The sequence below is a fragment of the Dipteris shenzhenensis genome, chromosome 15 (genome assembly GCF_047967505.1).
Source record: "Dipteris shenzhenensis isolate YYH24624 ecotype China chromosome 15, Dip_SZ_1.0, whole genome shotgun sequence".
Classification (NCBI taxonomy): Eukaryota; Viridiplantae; Streptophyta; class Polypodiopsida; order Gleicheniales; family Dipteridaceae; genus Dipteris; species Dipteris shenzhenensis.
The window spans coordinates 14,780,118-14,795,452 of record NC_141610.1 but is presented as its reverse complement, the minus strand read 5'-3'; the positions used below and the strand labels follow the sequence as shown (position 1 = coordinate 14,795,452).

The following is a 15,335-nucleotide window of genomic DNA, read 5'->3' as shown; positions in this document are numbered from 1 at the left end:
CACACAAGATATAAAGTTGACATTCTTTGTTCACCTTCTTCAAAAGGCACATTAAGATATGAGAGGATAAATATTTATGGACTTTTAGAGTTTAATACACGACCCACTAAGCGTCATAGGATATCAATTTATATAGTCAATTATAAAGATAAGCAATAAAAACACAAGGCCTTAGATTCAAGGGTAACATATTTAACACTCTACTAAAATTTAGTGTATTTCGAGAGCTATTATTACAGGGTTCTGTGTCACAGTTTATATTGTGAGTGTACTAGAATCACAAGTTACGACGAGCACGCAAGAAGTTTAAGAATGATGTGTCGATGCTAGTTTTCCACGGGGGCTTGCTTGTCCCCGTAGGTAACTAACTCTTTACAAGCTCATGTAGAGGAGCCATTGAGAGAGGGTAAAAGACACTCAAGAGAGTGTGGTCTGCAGATGATATTTGCAAGGAGGAAGGTAGTGTAGTGGAAATTGAGGCCGCACCATCGAGTTCCTTCATGATCTGGCGATGGCCATGGTGAGAACAATGATGAATATGCCTACAGGAGAGCTCAACAGCAGCTCTAAGCCTCCTCGCAGACTCCAATCCATTCTACAAAACAAGAAACGTATCCTTGAATCTCAGCTTAGTTCCATCAACCCTCAGCAGTTGCAAACCAGATTGACTTCCGTCCCCCCTTTGCTAGCTCCATACCCTCTCCTCCGCGTGCTTGTGCAGAGAAAGAACATCGTCCTCATCGCCGAAGTCGCTCGTTCTTCTCCAGCTGAAGCTCCCGAGATTCTGGCAACAAGGTGCAAAAATTATATACAATGGGGTATGTCCATAAATTGAGGACGACTAAACGTTATGAGTGCCTTGCGTTCGTTTTTTCTTTTTGAAACCCTGAATGAAGACGATGCATTCGAGAGCCAGTGTCTACTGACACGCTCCTTTCACAGGTGCGGATGCTATTGCTGTACGCACAGATGAAGAGAGTTCTCCGGACGGCATTGCCGATCTTTTGGCCGTTTGCAAAAGTAATATAGAGTATTTTTTAAACTTCCGCGCTCAAGAGAATTTAGTAGTAAAGCTACGTGGGACTCAAATCAAATGTACATTACATGCAGATTTGAACGTTCCCGTCATAAGGGCTGATTGGATCCTCCACCCAGTGCAGGTTTACCAACATCACTATGCTGACCTTCTTTTGAACTTTAAACTTAATGACAGATGAACACTTATAACCAAATCCTTTGCTAGTTGCGCAGGTTGCAGAGACAAGGGAGGCAGGGGCTGCTGCTGTCACAACAGTTTATGCAATACTTAAGAGAGGTTAGATAAAGGTTCTTGTCATCTGGTAGTTAATTGGCCGAGATATAGATTCACACAGCTTATAGCCATTGTTTGATGTAACTTGCAGGCTTACCTGGGCTATCAAGTTATGCGTTGTCTGTGGGTTTGGATCCTATTGTCGAGGTGATTACTCTTGCTCTTCTAAACCTGTGCAATTTGCAAGCCTTTGTTTAGTGTCCTCGCAATTCTTCGACCGTGCAGTTTTTTCTCTTTACTCTCCTCTTGTTTACTAGCAGAAAGGATACAAATGTATTAACGTCCACAAAAGGCCAAAAAGTTAGCTGAGAGACATGCCGTTAAGGTGAGGAAAGGTTGAAATGTCTATGAGCTATGATGTCAGCTCAATGCAGTTTGTATACGTGCCTGCCTATGGCTTATTGGAATCGTGTCAATCAAGTTGTGCAGAGTGGGACTGTACTAAGCACACCTCTCTTGGGAGTGGGAAGAGTCAGAGCCAGGTAGGTATGCCCACTTCGCACAACCCTATCTAAGCATGCCACATCTTCTAGTTGAGGATGCATGTGACGTATCGCATGTTCTCGCTACGTCTCTCTCTCTCTCTCTCTCTCTCTCTCTCTCAGAAGCGATGATGATGATGATGATGATGATGATGGAGCAACTAATATGCAGCACTCTGGTGGACATGCTATCATTATGCTGAAATCAAGCTTCTCTGACATCTTACAAATTGGAAGGGACCAAGATATGGATATTTGAGGAACTCACACTAGCTCAATTGAAGAATAAGGCAACAGAATTAGCCAAGATTAAGACTGCTAGGAAGGATGGAAGATGGGCAGTATACCGTGAAGGAATAGCAATCATCAAAGAGTCTAAATCCAAACCAAAAGACTCTCGGTCTTAAACTAATGTATGGCTGATTAAGTTTTTCAGAGTATTATGTAGGTACTATAAATAATCGGATTTCCTTTTTGCACTCCTTGGGAGCTCCATGCGCCCTCCCTAAGCAGATGTACTAGATGGTCTTTTGGTTGTCGCATAGACCTCTTGGTCTCCCGTGGACATTAATAGACTTTCTTTCTTTCTTTCTATGTTCCCCCTATAGTCCTCTCTTGCCTGTTTTTGGTTCACAATATATGCATCAAGATGCATTTGGCAGGATGGTAAAATATGGAGTTCATGCCTATCTTACCGCAAGTGAGCGCTTACAACCAGACATAACTCGTGCATCAAATGGGAGGTTCGGCATTTCAGAAGGGCAATGTGTCCAGTCTGCCATTGATGGACATGCTGACCTATCCTATCTTGCTCTGTTTGAGGACATTCGGGATGAGATGTTCTTCCACCATTATGTGAGCTTTAAAAAGAATGATGCATGTAGATTGGGGGGTGGCCAAGGCAAAAAATTTGTTGCAAAGGACAATAGGACAATGGCAAACTTAAGTTGTGGTGAGAAATGGACTCCTGAACACAGGAAGTCTGCAAAATGAGAAATGATGGGATTGCCAAACTTAGCATGATCATGTAGTTTTCTGATGATGAGTTGCTGGATGCTCCTAAGATTCTGGACATGGTCCACATGGAGATTGATGGAGTAGACGATGTAGGGCAAACCCAAAAAGCCACATGGAGATAAATGGTGCAGGGAAAACTCCAAAAACTGGAGTTGGAGATGGCTTTTAGTTTCCTTTTGACCCAGGTGGTACTACACGGCATGGAAGGCATGCATAGCACACACACGGGTTTCAGTACAATGTGGGTATTCCGCACCAGACTTCCAGAGCTCCTTTGTTGAACACCACATTGCTACACCATACCATGCACAGAATGATGTGGATGGAAATTGTAACCGGCCTTCAGTTTCCTAAAGGGCAGTAGACCATAACTTGCATTGCATATTCATTATTCACAGCCTCATTGCATCATTTCCAACCACTTAACTTAAACAACACCACTTAGAAAACAATTTGAGAAACAAATGGATGGAGGCTAGAGTGCCCTTGCTCAATGAAACCAAGTACAAGACACCACACTGGCCCCAAACACTTGGCACCCCTTCCGGTATTTATTTATTTCTTTAGGAACGAAATTGGTACATACAGCAAGGGCTCTCCCTTGTGCTCTTGCCCACGAGCAATTCCACTGTCCAAGCCAAAACCTGCATTCCATCCTAGTGCACACACTAGCACCCAAGTGCCAAGGCAAAGCTAAGGCATTCACCATTTGTCCATGACCAATTGTAAAGGTATCCAAGCATTTCACAAAGACTGTAACCAACTGTTACTGACAAGGCATCCAGACACTTCCCGAAATGCTCAAGCAGCCTAAGGATTCCAAATGCAATACACTGCCCCTCGGGCACTCTCCCAGGCACACCCTCTGTAACTGAGTGTCTACTTAAGCCTGTAAGGTCCAGAGGAAGCTCCAAACAACAGATGGAGCAACAACAAGCTTCCAAAAATCACCAAATGCAATCACATGAAAGGGATTGCGACCAGAGAACCCAAACCAGCTTCAACAGACTTCAATCCAGCTCCGAAACACCTCCAGAAGCGACACATCCAGTGTTGAGGCTAGCTGGAGTAACAGGCAGCTAGGAGAGGGGAAGGAAGAGAGGGATTACAAGCTGGAATCAGAGAGAGAGAGAGAAAGAGCAAGAGGATCACGGGCAGGAAAGAGAAGATGAGCAGGCCGTACAGCAAGGGAAAGGGGCCGTACAACAGGAAATAAACGTCCGTATAGCAGTCTTTGGAATCCGTGCAGCAGCAGCAAATTAGCGACCGTACAGCCAGTAGATTAACGTTAGTACAACCTGCCTTGGGATTCGTGAAACAGCCCATACAGCAGCGATGAATGCTCCGTACAATTAGCCTTGGGGTGCATATCTCTTCCGTACAGCCAGCAATTGATGCAATTCAGCCACCTTGGCTCACATGCCAATCAAAAGTTCTCTCCGTACAGCAGGCTAGTAAGCTGTACAGCAGCGCTGAAAGCACCGTACAGCTGGTACGGACACCTTAAATGCAGTCCTTGCAGTCTGTACAGCCGTATGGCCTGCTTCGAGATGCGTGCAGGCCAGAAATGCAAGGAGTCAAGCCTTCCTTGGACTTCGTACGGCGTGCCCTCTTCACCTTGGGATGCGTGAAAGAAGAGAGAAAACCAACGTCCAAAATCTCGCCTTTTTGCCTTGGAAGGAGAGGAAGAGGGTAGGTGTGCATGAAGGGCTGCCACGTGGCCCCCTCATTAATGCTCTAACCCTTGCAAACCAATGAAACATTGGTTTGCCCCTCACATGAAAATCCTAACCCCTTCTAACCAATGAAACATTGGTTTCGGTGGGCCTAACTTTAAGACCCCTCTAAACCTTGCCTTGCCTCTAGCAAGTAGGCCTAGTGTGTGCACCTAGAGACTTCTGGGAAGTGTCGCTTCCCCTGGGCTAGCCCCCTAAACCAAAGTTAGTCACGGTTCATAACTTCACGTCCCCGTGACATACCCTGCTCTTGAAACAGCAAACTATCAAGTTTGCTGCTATAAACATAAACAACGAGCAATGATGATATGGTCTAGGAGAGCGCGCGAGTCCATCCATATATCAATGCATCATCCATGTGGAGTGACTAGTACACTCATCATAGAAGTCCCGTAGCAGATGTATTGTTAGCAAACAATACCTCAGGTGAGACATACAGTGTCACCAAGCGACTTCTAGATACCGTGAGCTTGTCTGTTGACAAGGGGGTGGAGGAACTACCCCCTCTTGAGCATCAGGCAATGCTCCAGACCTATGCTCTGCTGAGTCTGAAGGAGTTACAACCGAAGTCAGCTCAAAGCACAACAACTGAGTGGACTACACCACTCTGAGTGAAATCTGCTAGTTCACTCGCCTCCAATAACTTGAACCACACACAGAGCACAATAATGGATCCTAGGAACATAGATCGCGGTACTCGAAATCCTTTCAGACTTGCATCACCGCAAGCTGAATCGGTTCAGCCGATCTATGCTAGACTTGGATCCTTGTCTCATGGTTCAAATCAAAAGCCAACCAGCATGTACTAAATGGATTTACTGCTCGAGCCATGCCGGGCAACAAGAGCATCCAAAACGGGCATGTGATACATGGATGTGCTGCTCTAGCAATGCCGGGCAACAAGAGCAATCCAACAGTAACAAGGACTACTTATTCTGCAATTTACCATTCAGCTTAGAAGAGGAGACTCTCCATCTTCCGATTGATACAAAAATCAACAAAACTAGCAGGGAAGAACCATCCTGCAAATTACTATGCAAAGCTAGCAGGGAATAAACATCCTGAAATAACAAAGCAGCCTAGAAAGAGGAGACTCCAATTTCTGGCTGTTACAATTATTCATACCAATATTACTGCTTTTTACCAAAGGAAAACAAATCTCCTAGCGCGCGTGGCTGTCCTTTGTCGCTTCTTGTGCTCCCATAGGTTGTTTCCGTTTACAATTGGGGCAATCTTTGGCCTGATGGCCCTCTTCTTTGCAAAGGAAACACTTTCCAGCTTCAAATAGGGCTTGCCATTCCTCAGGAGACAATCTCTCTCTGGTACTGGGCTTACTATTAGGTCACTGGTCCACATCAAACTTGACTTTGGTTGTCTTGACAAATTTCCTTTTCGTGAAAGAGTCATCCTGCTGCTTACCTTTGAATCCTGGAGTCATCCCTTGCATGAGAGAATAGGCTGTAGTAGCATTCTCAATCAGTCGAGATATGTTAGAGACCTTTGTCTTGGTGCAATAGTCACGAAGCTCCTTTGGCAGCCCACAACAATACTTTTCCACCTGCTCAGACAATGATACGGTCCTATACGAGCTGACTGGCAATAAGGCCTCCTAGAACTTTTTGTTATACTCTTCAAGATTCTTACAGTTTGCGGCATCCAGCTTATGCCATGCTGTCATTATATCCACTTCAAAAGTGGTGGTGAGCCAAGCAGATGAGAAAACTTGCTTGAACTCAATCCAAGTGTTAGGGGTTTTACCCTGCAAAAGCAAATTGGTCCACCATTGCAGTGCGTTACCCTTCAAGAAGGTGGCTGCCTTTCGTACCTTGGAAGACTCTGTGAAATGACCACCGGAATAGGCAGCATCAAACTGTTGCACAAATGTCAGAGCCTTCAATCTGTCCTGCATCCCATTGAAGGTTTCAAACTTCATAGCTGCCCCTCCCTCCTTATAATCTTTCAATTTGCCTTTAGGGGTGAGATTGTCAAGAACGGGGGCCTGTAAAAACGGTGGGGGCGTCATTGCTCCCGCATTTTGAGCCATTCCAGCCGTACCCATGGTGGGGTTTGGCATTCCAGGTCCCACTCCCTGCATCTGTGGCATACTCCAAGTGTTGCTTATCATTCCTGGCATCCCTGTCTGCATACCGGGCTGCATTCCTATGTTTCCATACATCATATTGGCATTTGCAGGGGGTATTCCACCCTCCATATGCTGCTGCAAATTTTGCATTCCTGGCTGGAAACTACCCGAGTATGTACCAGGCATACTAAGCCCTTCGGTGGGCTGTCCCACCATTGACTGAAAAACTGATCCTCCGCCAAAATATCCTGGATGCTTCATGGGCTGAGGGAGGACTTGCTGTCCTTGATTAACTGAATGAAAAGTATTGACATTACCTACCACTGGGGTGACTGTAGGCATCTCTGGTGGCTGTCCACTGAAAGATACACGCCTCTGAGTCTTCTTATGCTTTGTCTGCTTCTTCTCAGCTGTCTTTTTGCTTCTAGGGGGAGCATTACTACCAGGAGAAGCTTGCATAATCTCCATGAAAGTCTGTTGCAGCTGTGATAGGGCTCCCACTGCACTTTGCATTCATAACTGAAAAAGGGCATTGGGATCAAGCTCCTGTACCTCATCTAACTCGTCTTGCGAATCCTTAGTGGCATGCTCAGGAGAAACATGCTGTCCCTCATCATTTTGCTCTTCTTCACCCTCACTGATGTTGTGCTCCTTCTCAAAGCTGTCTGCTTCCTGCTCGGAGATAGTCAGTGATCTCTCGCGGTGCAACATGATTGTTGATGATATGGCTGTAACAAAAATGCAATGGGGCTTTCTTCACCCAACACTCCCAGGGCTCACCTCTGTAGGGAGATGGTGATATCCTGGCAATGATTGTTGTTGATGATATGGCTGTAACAAAAATGCAATGGGGCTTTCTTCACCCAACACTCCCAGGGCTCACCTCTGTAGGGAGATGGTGATATCCTGGCAATGGTTCCACTGTAACTAGCCTTCCGTTTCCTAAAGGGCAGTAGACCATAACTTGCATTGCATATTCATTATTCACAGCCTCATTGCATCATTTCCAACCACTTAACTTAAACAACACCACTTAGAAAACAATTTGAGAAATAAATGGATGGAGGCTAGAGTGCCCCTGCTCAATGAAACAAAGTACAAGACACCACACTGGCCCCAAACACTTGGCGCCCCTTCCGATATTTATTTATTTCTATAGGAATGAAATTGGTACATACAACAAGGGCTCTCCCTTGTGCTCTGCCCCACGGGCAATTCCGCTGTCCAAGCCAAAACCTTGGCTATAACCTGCATTCCATCCTAGTGCACACACTAGCACCCAAGTGCCAAGGCAAAGCTAAGGCATTCACCATTTGTCCATGACCAATTGTAAAGGTATCCAAGCATTTCACGAAGACTGTAACCAACTGTTACTGACAAGGCATCCAGACACTTCCCGAAATGCTCAAGCAGCCTCAAGGATTCCAAATGCAATACACTGCCCCTCGGGCACTCTCCCGGGCACACCCTCTGTAACTGAGTGTTTGCTTAAGCCTGTAAGATCCAGAGGAAGCTCCAAACAACAGATGGAGCAACAACAAGCTTTCAAAAATCACCAAATGCAATCACATGAAAGGGATAGCGACTAGAGAACCCAAACCAGCTTCAACAGACTTCAATCCAGCTCGGAAACACCTCCAGAAGCGACACATCCAGTGTTGAGGCTAGCTGGAGTAACAGGCAGCTAGGAGAGGGGAAGGAAGAGAGGGATTACAAGCTGGAATCAGAGAGAGAGAGAGAGAGAGAAAGAGCAAGAGGATCACGGGCAGGAAAGAGAAGATGAGCAGGCCGTACAGCAAGGGAAAGGGGCCGTACAACAGGAAATAAACGTCCGTACAGCAGTCTTTGGAATCCGTGCAGCAGAAGCAAATTAGCGACCGTACAGCCAGTAGATTAACGTCAGTACAACCTGCCTTGGGATTCGTGAAACAGCCCGTACAGCAGCGATGAATGCTCCGTACAATTAGCCTTGGGGTGCGTATCTCTTCCGTACAGCCAGCAATTGATGCAATTCAGCCACCTTGGCTCACATGCCAATCAAAAGTTCTCTCCGTACAGCAGGCTAGCAATCTGTACAGCAGCGTTGAAAGCACCGTACAGCTGGTACGAACACCTTAAATGCAGTTCTTGCAGTCCGTAGAGCCGTACAGACTGCCTCGAGATGCGTGCAGGCCAGAAATGCAAGGAGTCAAGCCCTCCTTGGACTTCATACGGCGTGCCCTCTTCACCTTGGGATGCGTGAAAGAAGAGAGAGAAAACCAACGTCCAAAATCTCGCCTTTTTGCCTTGGAAGGAGAGGAAGAGGGTAGGTGTGCATGAGGGGCTGCCATGTGGCCCCCTCATTAATGCTCTAACCCTTGCAAACCAATGAAACATTGGTTTGCCCCTCACATGAAAATCCTAACCCCTTCTAACCAATGAAACATTGGTTTCCTTGGGCCTAACTTTTAGCAAGTAGGCCTAGTGTGTGCACCTTGGGACTTCTGGGAAGTGTCGCTTCCCCTAAGCTAGCCCCCTAAGCCAAAGTTAGTCACGGTTCATAACTTCACGTCCCCGTGACAGAAATGCTCCTATGGATGAGGAGCAGTATTTGGGACTCAGCCAATATGGTACTCAATATCCCTTGATGCATTGATAAGTACAAGGAGTGTTGAGACACTCTGATTAAGAGGTGATATTAGTGACCGGACTTTTCCCATGCTAATGGATTTCATCACCGCCAAGACCTTGCAGCAGCAAGCTAGGCTGGTAGTCACAAAGATTTATCATGGGTTAAGAGTTGGTTTCCAATGGACAATACATGATTCCAATAACCATGATTTTGCAGGAGGTCTTTGCCTTGGATATGGATCCCGTTGACATTGTTCTAGGATATGATTGGATGAAACATCTTGGGGAGTCAAGTGTTAATCTGAATGCCATCATTGTACTTCTTGTGAAAAGGAAAGATGGTTTGTACTGCATATGCATTGATTATAGAGAGCTGAACAAGGCCACTATTAAAAACAGGTTTTATATTCCCTAGGATTGATGATTTGTTGGATGAACTCAAGGGTGCCAGTTCTTTATCAAGATAGATTCCCCCCCCCCCCAATGAATTATCAAGATGGATTTGAGGTTAGGATGCCAGTAGGCATTTTATAAGGAGGGTGATGAGCACAAGACAACCTTCTGCATGGAAAGGGTCCTTTAGTTCAGAGTGACGCCATTCGGATTGGCTAATAACCGGTCACCTTTCAGGCACTGATGAACAGAATATTGCAGCCAGTGCTATTTTGATGACATCCTCATTAATAGCAAAAGCAAACAGGAGCACATTGTACTTGTCAAAGAGGTGCTTGAAATTTTGAGGCTGCATCAGCTCTATGCTAAGGCCAGCAATTGCGTTGTTGTGGGAGAAGAGGTTGAATAGCTCGTGCACATTGTGGGCCTGAATGGGATTTGAGTGGACCCTTCTAAGGTAAAATGTAATTGAGAGGCTTTTGGACCTTGCCGCCTCCTGCAAGCATTTCATTTGTCATTTTTCCAAAAGGGCAACACCTCCTATAGATCATCTGAAGAAAGATGCTTTCTTGTGGGCAGGCCAGTTTTGAAGATATGAAATTTGCATTATGTCATGCCCTTCTGTTGTATGCCCTGCTTTTTCAGTCATTATTGTGGAGGCAGGTGCAAGTGGCAAAGGATTGGGGCCTGTTTTAAGGCAAGAGCATGGGGTGATAGCTTTAGAAGCAGAAAATTCGATGGCAGAGAGCTCACTTACGATGTTTATGACCAGAGATATTGGTAATCCTACATACTTTGGAAGAGTGATGTCACTACTTGTATTGTAGCAAGATCAAAGATCACAGGACAGTTATATACTTTCGCACGTAGCCCAACTTGTTAGGCAAGCAAAGGAGGTAGTTGGCTTCATTGCAGTCATATGACGTCAACATTGAATACAGGAAAGGAAAAGAAAAGGCGGTTGTAGATACCTTGTCGAGAATGTGGGCTTGCACATTGCCTGTTGTCTCCACTATTTACGAGGATTGGATAGATGGCATTCAAGAGGAGTATATGCAGATTTGAGGGCAGAAACCTTATTTTTAGGCATGCAGGATCTGTCATGTCAAGATCATCCTGAATTTTTAAATGCACAATGGCTTGTTGTGGTTCTGGGACAGAATTTAGTTGGCTCTAGAATCGCACTACAGAATGTCGGTGTTCTGGGAGCTGCATTTGTCCCTTACGCAGGACATACATGCATCACAAAGATGTATGAAATGATAAAGTAGAGTTTCTCTTGGGAGGGTGTTTGGAGAGAGGTGGTGGAATATGTTACTGAGTGCTTGCCATGCCAACAAAATAAATTGGATAGCAAACTTGCAGGTGGGTCGTTGCAGCCATTACCCATTCCAGAAGGCCAATGGACATGCATAGCTACATACTTAATCACTAAGCTGCCTTCTTCAGATAGAGGGTGGGATAACGTCTATGTGATGTTTGACAGTTCCTTGAAACAAAACCATTTTATCCTCACCAAGACACAATATTCAGTATCTTGGATTGCTTGGCAGTTCATTGATCATGTCTTCAAGCATCATGGATTTCCTTACGAGATTCTTAGCGGGGATGTGAAATTTATGGGTCTCTTTTAACAGGAATTATTTACACCATACTTTCTTTCAGCACAGCATACCATCTTGAGACTGATGGCTAGTCTGTGAGGGTGAACAGATGGGTGGAGGAATACCCGAGGCACTTCTGCCATGACATTCAGAGGTCTTGTGATAAATGCCTTTGACTTGCTAAATTTTGCTACAATAATAGCCAACTTTTTACCTATTGGGATGAGCCCGTTTTAAGCAATGCATGGATGCAAAGTAAGGATGCCTTCTACAATTTCAGACATGGCTGTGAAAAATCAGCAAACATGAGATGACTTGGAAAGGATGGAGAATCTTTTGCAATTGGCAAAAATGAACATCCAAGATGTCCAAGCCAAGCAGCAGAAGTATGATTTTTCTCTCCACCGACAGGTAAGCAGAGGCACCAAGAGGTCTCCTCCTGCTTGAGCTCCCCATGCAAACCATCTTCCAGTCCTTTGAGGTCAAATGCAAAATTATTTAAGGAGGATAGGGTGCGTTGAAAGACATCATTCACTATTGGGGGCGGGTTGGGAGCCTCTTCTATTTGTCTAGTACCCAATACATCATTATTTTGCTATGGGCTGGCTCAGTGCAGCGAGAGTCAAAGGCTACTATTGGGCACTGAGCTACATCAGAAGCATACAACATAATGGCATCAAATATGGAACAGGAGCTACTGTCGACGGTTACTCTCATTAAGATTATGCAGAGAACAATACCGTAAGGTCTACATTATGTTGCTATGGGGCTTACTCAGCACAGCGAGAGTCACTGGAAGGCTAGTATTGGGCACTGAGCTACATCAGAAGCATACAACATAATGGCATCAAATATGGAACAGGAGCTACTGTCAACGGTTACTGTCATTAAGATTATGCAGAGAACAATACCGTAAGGTGTCTACACTATGTTGCTGCTCAATGATTAGAGGCGTTGTGTTTCTTGGCTCAGCCCAGGCACAACCAAGGTCCAACAGTCGTGCTTTCATTGACAGAGTTCAGTGTGAGCTGCTTGCATTTTGACACATGAGGCAGTTTGATTGAGATTGATCTTGGATGGCATGGGTTCTTCTCAGGATCATCTGACCATCTTGTCACCAGAGTTGCATAGCCATTATGGAGAACCCGTGTTTCATGCTTGACAAAGCACATTGATGTGAGTCTGCAGTTTTTTGAGAGAAGATCCAGAGGACATGCGAAAGACATCGGTCTTATTTATTGTCTAGCGAAGGAACAGCCTTATTGATTGGTCTAGCCAAGGAAAGCACAGTGGATATCTTCACCAGTGCACTCAGTCAGGAGTACCTACACCAACTTCTTAGCATCATAACACCTTAGTCCAAATATTGGACATTGAGGGGAGTTGGATATCAATGCTCCTACCTTGGGTATTAGGTCAGTCCTTAGTTGCTCAATCTGTATGGATCCCATATAAGGAGAAGCCAATGATCTGTAAGGACCCTGTAGTGATCTGATCATGTCAGGACAGGATCCAAGGGAACATAGCTGTTCCAAGGACAAAAGTCCACATAGGGCACATGACTGAAATGCCCATGTGCCCACCATTTCATGGTAGGACTTTAGGCTGTCTCCAGGTCGGCTAGAAGTCAGCTGTCTGTCACCCCTAGATTGGTCTGACCAGGTAAAACTTGGGCTGGGGCAGTAAGGGTGGTACATGGAATGTCGGTCATGTGGTGGACCCGTGTTGGCTCTAGGTTGGTCCCGTCGTCAGCCAGTATGGGGAGGGGTTGCAATTCCACCCTCTGCGTTCACTCCTCACTCGTCTGTATAATTTGTGTAGGTTGCTAACCTCGAGTCTGACTTGAGAGGCACATAAAAACTAGTTCTCTTGTTGGCTAGGGTGGGGGACTTCCCTTCCCAACATAGATAGGGGTTACACCCCCTATTCTATCCCTTTGCAAAGTGCTGCCCCAATGCAGGTTAAATACAAGGGCAAATAAGTCTAGATGTGTTTCCCAAGGATCATGAGATGATGCATCCTCTCTCTCTCTCTCTCTCTCTCTCTCTCTCATTTTTCATTTTGAGGTTTGTTTTTTGATGATTCTCTTTTTTTTGAGACCAAATGTGTGCTAGTCTTATGGAGTGTGCTCGTATTTATCATAAATGTCATAAAAGGAGCTGTTGATCATCAATTTTTGAACAGATTGTCAACCTCGAAGAATTGGAAGCAGTGTCAAATCTGGGCATCAGCCTTTATGGAATCAATCTTTCAGTGGGGCTTTCGGTAAATATTGTGAAAGCAAGGTTTTTAACATTTGCCTGATTCTTCAGTTAATATCCACTCTGGGAAATGGACATTAAAAGAGATTATCAAACTATGGTTTATCCTTCGATGTCTCAGAGACTTTCCTTGTTGAAAAACGTCTTATTTGACTCATTGCAGTGGTGTTTGGTGCATTAATGCTCGAGAAGTTCAATGCTTTGTTTTGCTTTCATTGCAGTTATCCCTGCCAGGTCTCCGACAAGATATAGCAAAGTCCCTTCTTGGACAGATGCCGTTTGGGGTCTACACCATCGTGGTAATGTATGCATGCCCAAATCAGTCCTGAAATAGTTGTATCGACAAATTTCTTAAAAGGATGCAGTCAAGAAATTTAAGTTTTTGCCAGAAAAAACGTTTTGTTTTGCAGTTGCAGGTCAGAAGTGTTAAAATTTTAAAATGCTTTATATACAGGGCATCAAGTCTGAGGAGGAAGCTTTAGAAATGAAAATTGCGGGAGCAGATGCTTTATATCTTCAGGGTGAAATTTGGCAAGGCCTGATATCCAAAAAGGGAGAAGGACAGGAGGAAGCATTTTTGAAAAGGCTGCGTGATGTCTTATCCAATGACTGAATTATTTGGGAACACCATGAGGTAGCACAGTTTGACCGGTGTTTTACTACAGTTTGATTAGGGAAAGCATCTTATAAATGTTGGAGTTTCAATATCAATACAAATATGCTCTTTAACTGTTAACTTCGCAGATGGTTATGGTTCCGTGCTCTTTTTTTGTAGGGGTATGCTGAAGCAGAGGTCTGGGGGTGTATACACTTCAAACGTTGAAATGGTTGTCCGTATGCACCATTTGAAGCTCAACTTCGCATGTTGTATGGATTTTACATTATTCACTGGATTGGCAAAGACAAGGTATGTGAAGTACCATATTTTGTAGGAAATGACAGGAAGTATCACCTCTTGGATGTTGACACGCCTTGTTGTATCTTAATATGTATATGAGTCTGCAAATGAGAAATGACGATGTGCATGACCATAGGTCCCATTTGTGCAAACATTTTTGCATGTATTATTCTCTCGTGGTTGTGCTTACGAAAGAAGGATGCCATAGGAATATTTACACATTGTTGTTTTTGCAAAATGATTTGTTGCTTAATCCTTCTAAACTCTTGCCAAGTTGGTTGAATTGTTATGCTCTTTACATGTTGGCTGGTTTAGATTTGATTTAAGATCGAAGGCAAAAGCTTTTTTTGGAGGGTATACAACACACAAAAAATTCATGTCAAAAAGGCTGTGATATATTACATGGACGGACCTTTCATGGGCAAGGCAATATGAATAACAAAGGGGGAAAAGGTTATTGAAATGCACATTGTTACGTGTTTCCAAACATTGGTAGTACTATTTAGGTGAAACTGACACCATATTGTGTTACATGATACGTCTAAGATTAATACATTTTTTTAAATCAAGAGTAACATTATATATAAAAGAGACAAAATACTATCATAATTGTTTTTAATGTATATCTTTGCAACATAGGAAACATGACGTTTACTTATTTTATTATCGAGTCTCTTCGTCTACAGTTAAAACAATTAGTAGTAAGGAAAATAGTTGTGATAGAGATGGAGTATAGTTTAGGTCAATGTGTGATTCATGTGATCTAAGTGGGTAGTGGGCGTTTATTATGGAGAGTTTGTAGAGACAATGTCTCATTATGATTGATTTCAATTGAATTTAGGGTGGTAGACCATGGGGACCTCATGGTTACTTATGGATCCTATGACTTATATAGTGTTGGGGAAATAACACTTTGTTGCTAACATTTTCAAGGGAGCT

General features: G+C 44.2%; 1 protein-coding gene across 3 annotated transcripts; it reads left to right on the top strand.

Moving 5' to 3' along the window:
• The first annotated feature begins 325 nt into the window (after nt 1-325).
• Nucleotides 326-14,585, top strand: LOC147893416 (uncharacterized). Of its 3 annotated transcripts, XM_087386230.1 has the most exons (10): nt 326-427; nt 460-818; nt 943-1,020; nt 1,111-1,160; nt 1,252-1,315; nt 1,404-1,459; nt 13,422-13,502; nt 13,720-13,797; nt 13,953-14,132; nt 14,274-14,582. In XM_087386230.1, the coding sequence occupies exons 2-9, from the start codon at nt 512-514 to the stop codon at nt 14,109-14,111; spliced, it is 873 nt and encodes a 290-aa protein (XP_087242356.1). In that variant the 5' UTR covers nt 326-427; nt 460-511; the 3' UTR covers nt 14,112-14,132; nt 14,274-14,582. The 3 variants fall into 3 exon arrangements, with proteins under 3 accessions (XP_087242356.1, XP_087242355.1, XP_087242357.1); XM_087386229.1 differs by having other exon boundaries at nt 326-818; XM_087386231.1 differs by lacking the exon at nt 943-1,020 and having other exon boundaries at nt 326-818; nt 14,274-14,585.
• The last annotated feature ends 750 nt before the right edge of the window (nt 14,586-15,335 follow it).

Coding starts and splice junctions, on each gene's coding strand:
- LOC147893416 (XM_087386230.1), top strand. CDS start 512: ATGGCCATGGTGAGAACAATGATGAATATGCCTACAGGAGAGCTCAAC. Junction 1,161..1,251: donor GGATCCTCCACCCAGTGCAG/GTTTACCAACAT, acceptor CTAGTTGCGCAG/GTTGCAGAGACAAGGGAGGC. Junction 13,503..13,719: donor ATCTTTCAGTGGGGCTTTCG/GTAAATATTGTG, acceptor CTTTCATTGCAG/TTATCCCTGCCAGGTCTCCG.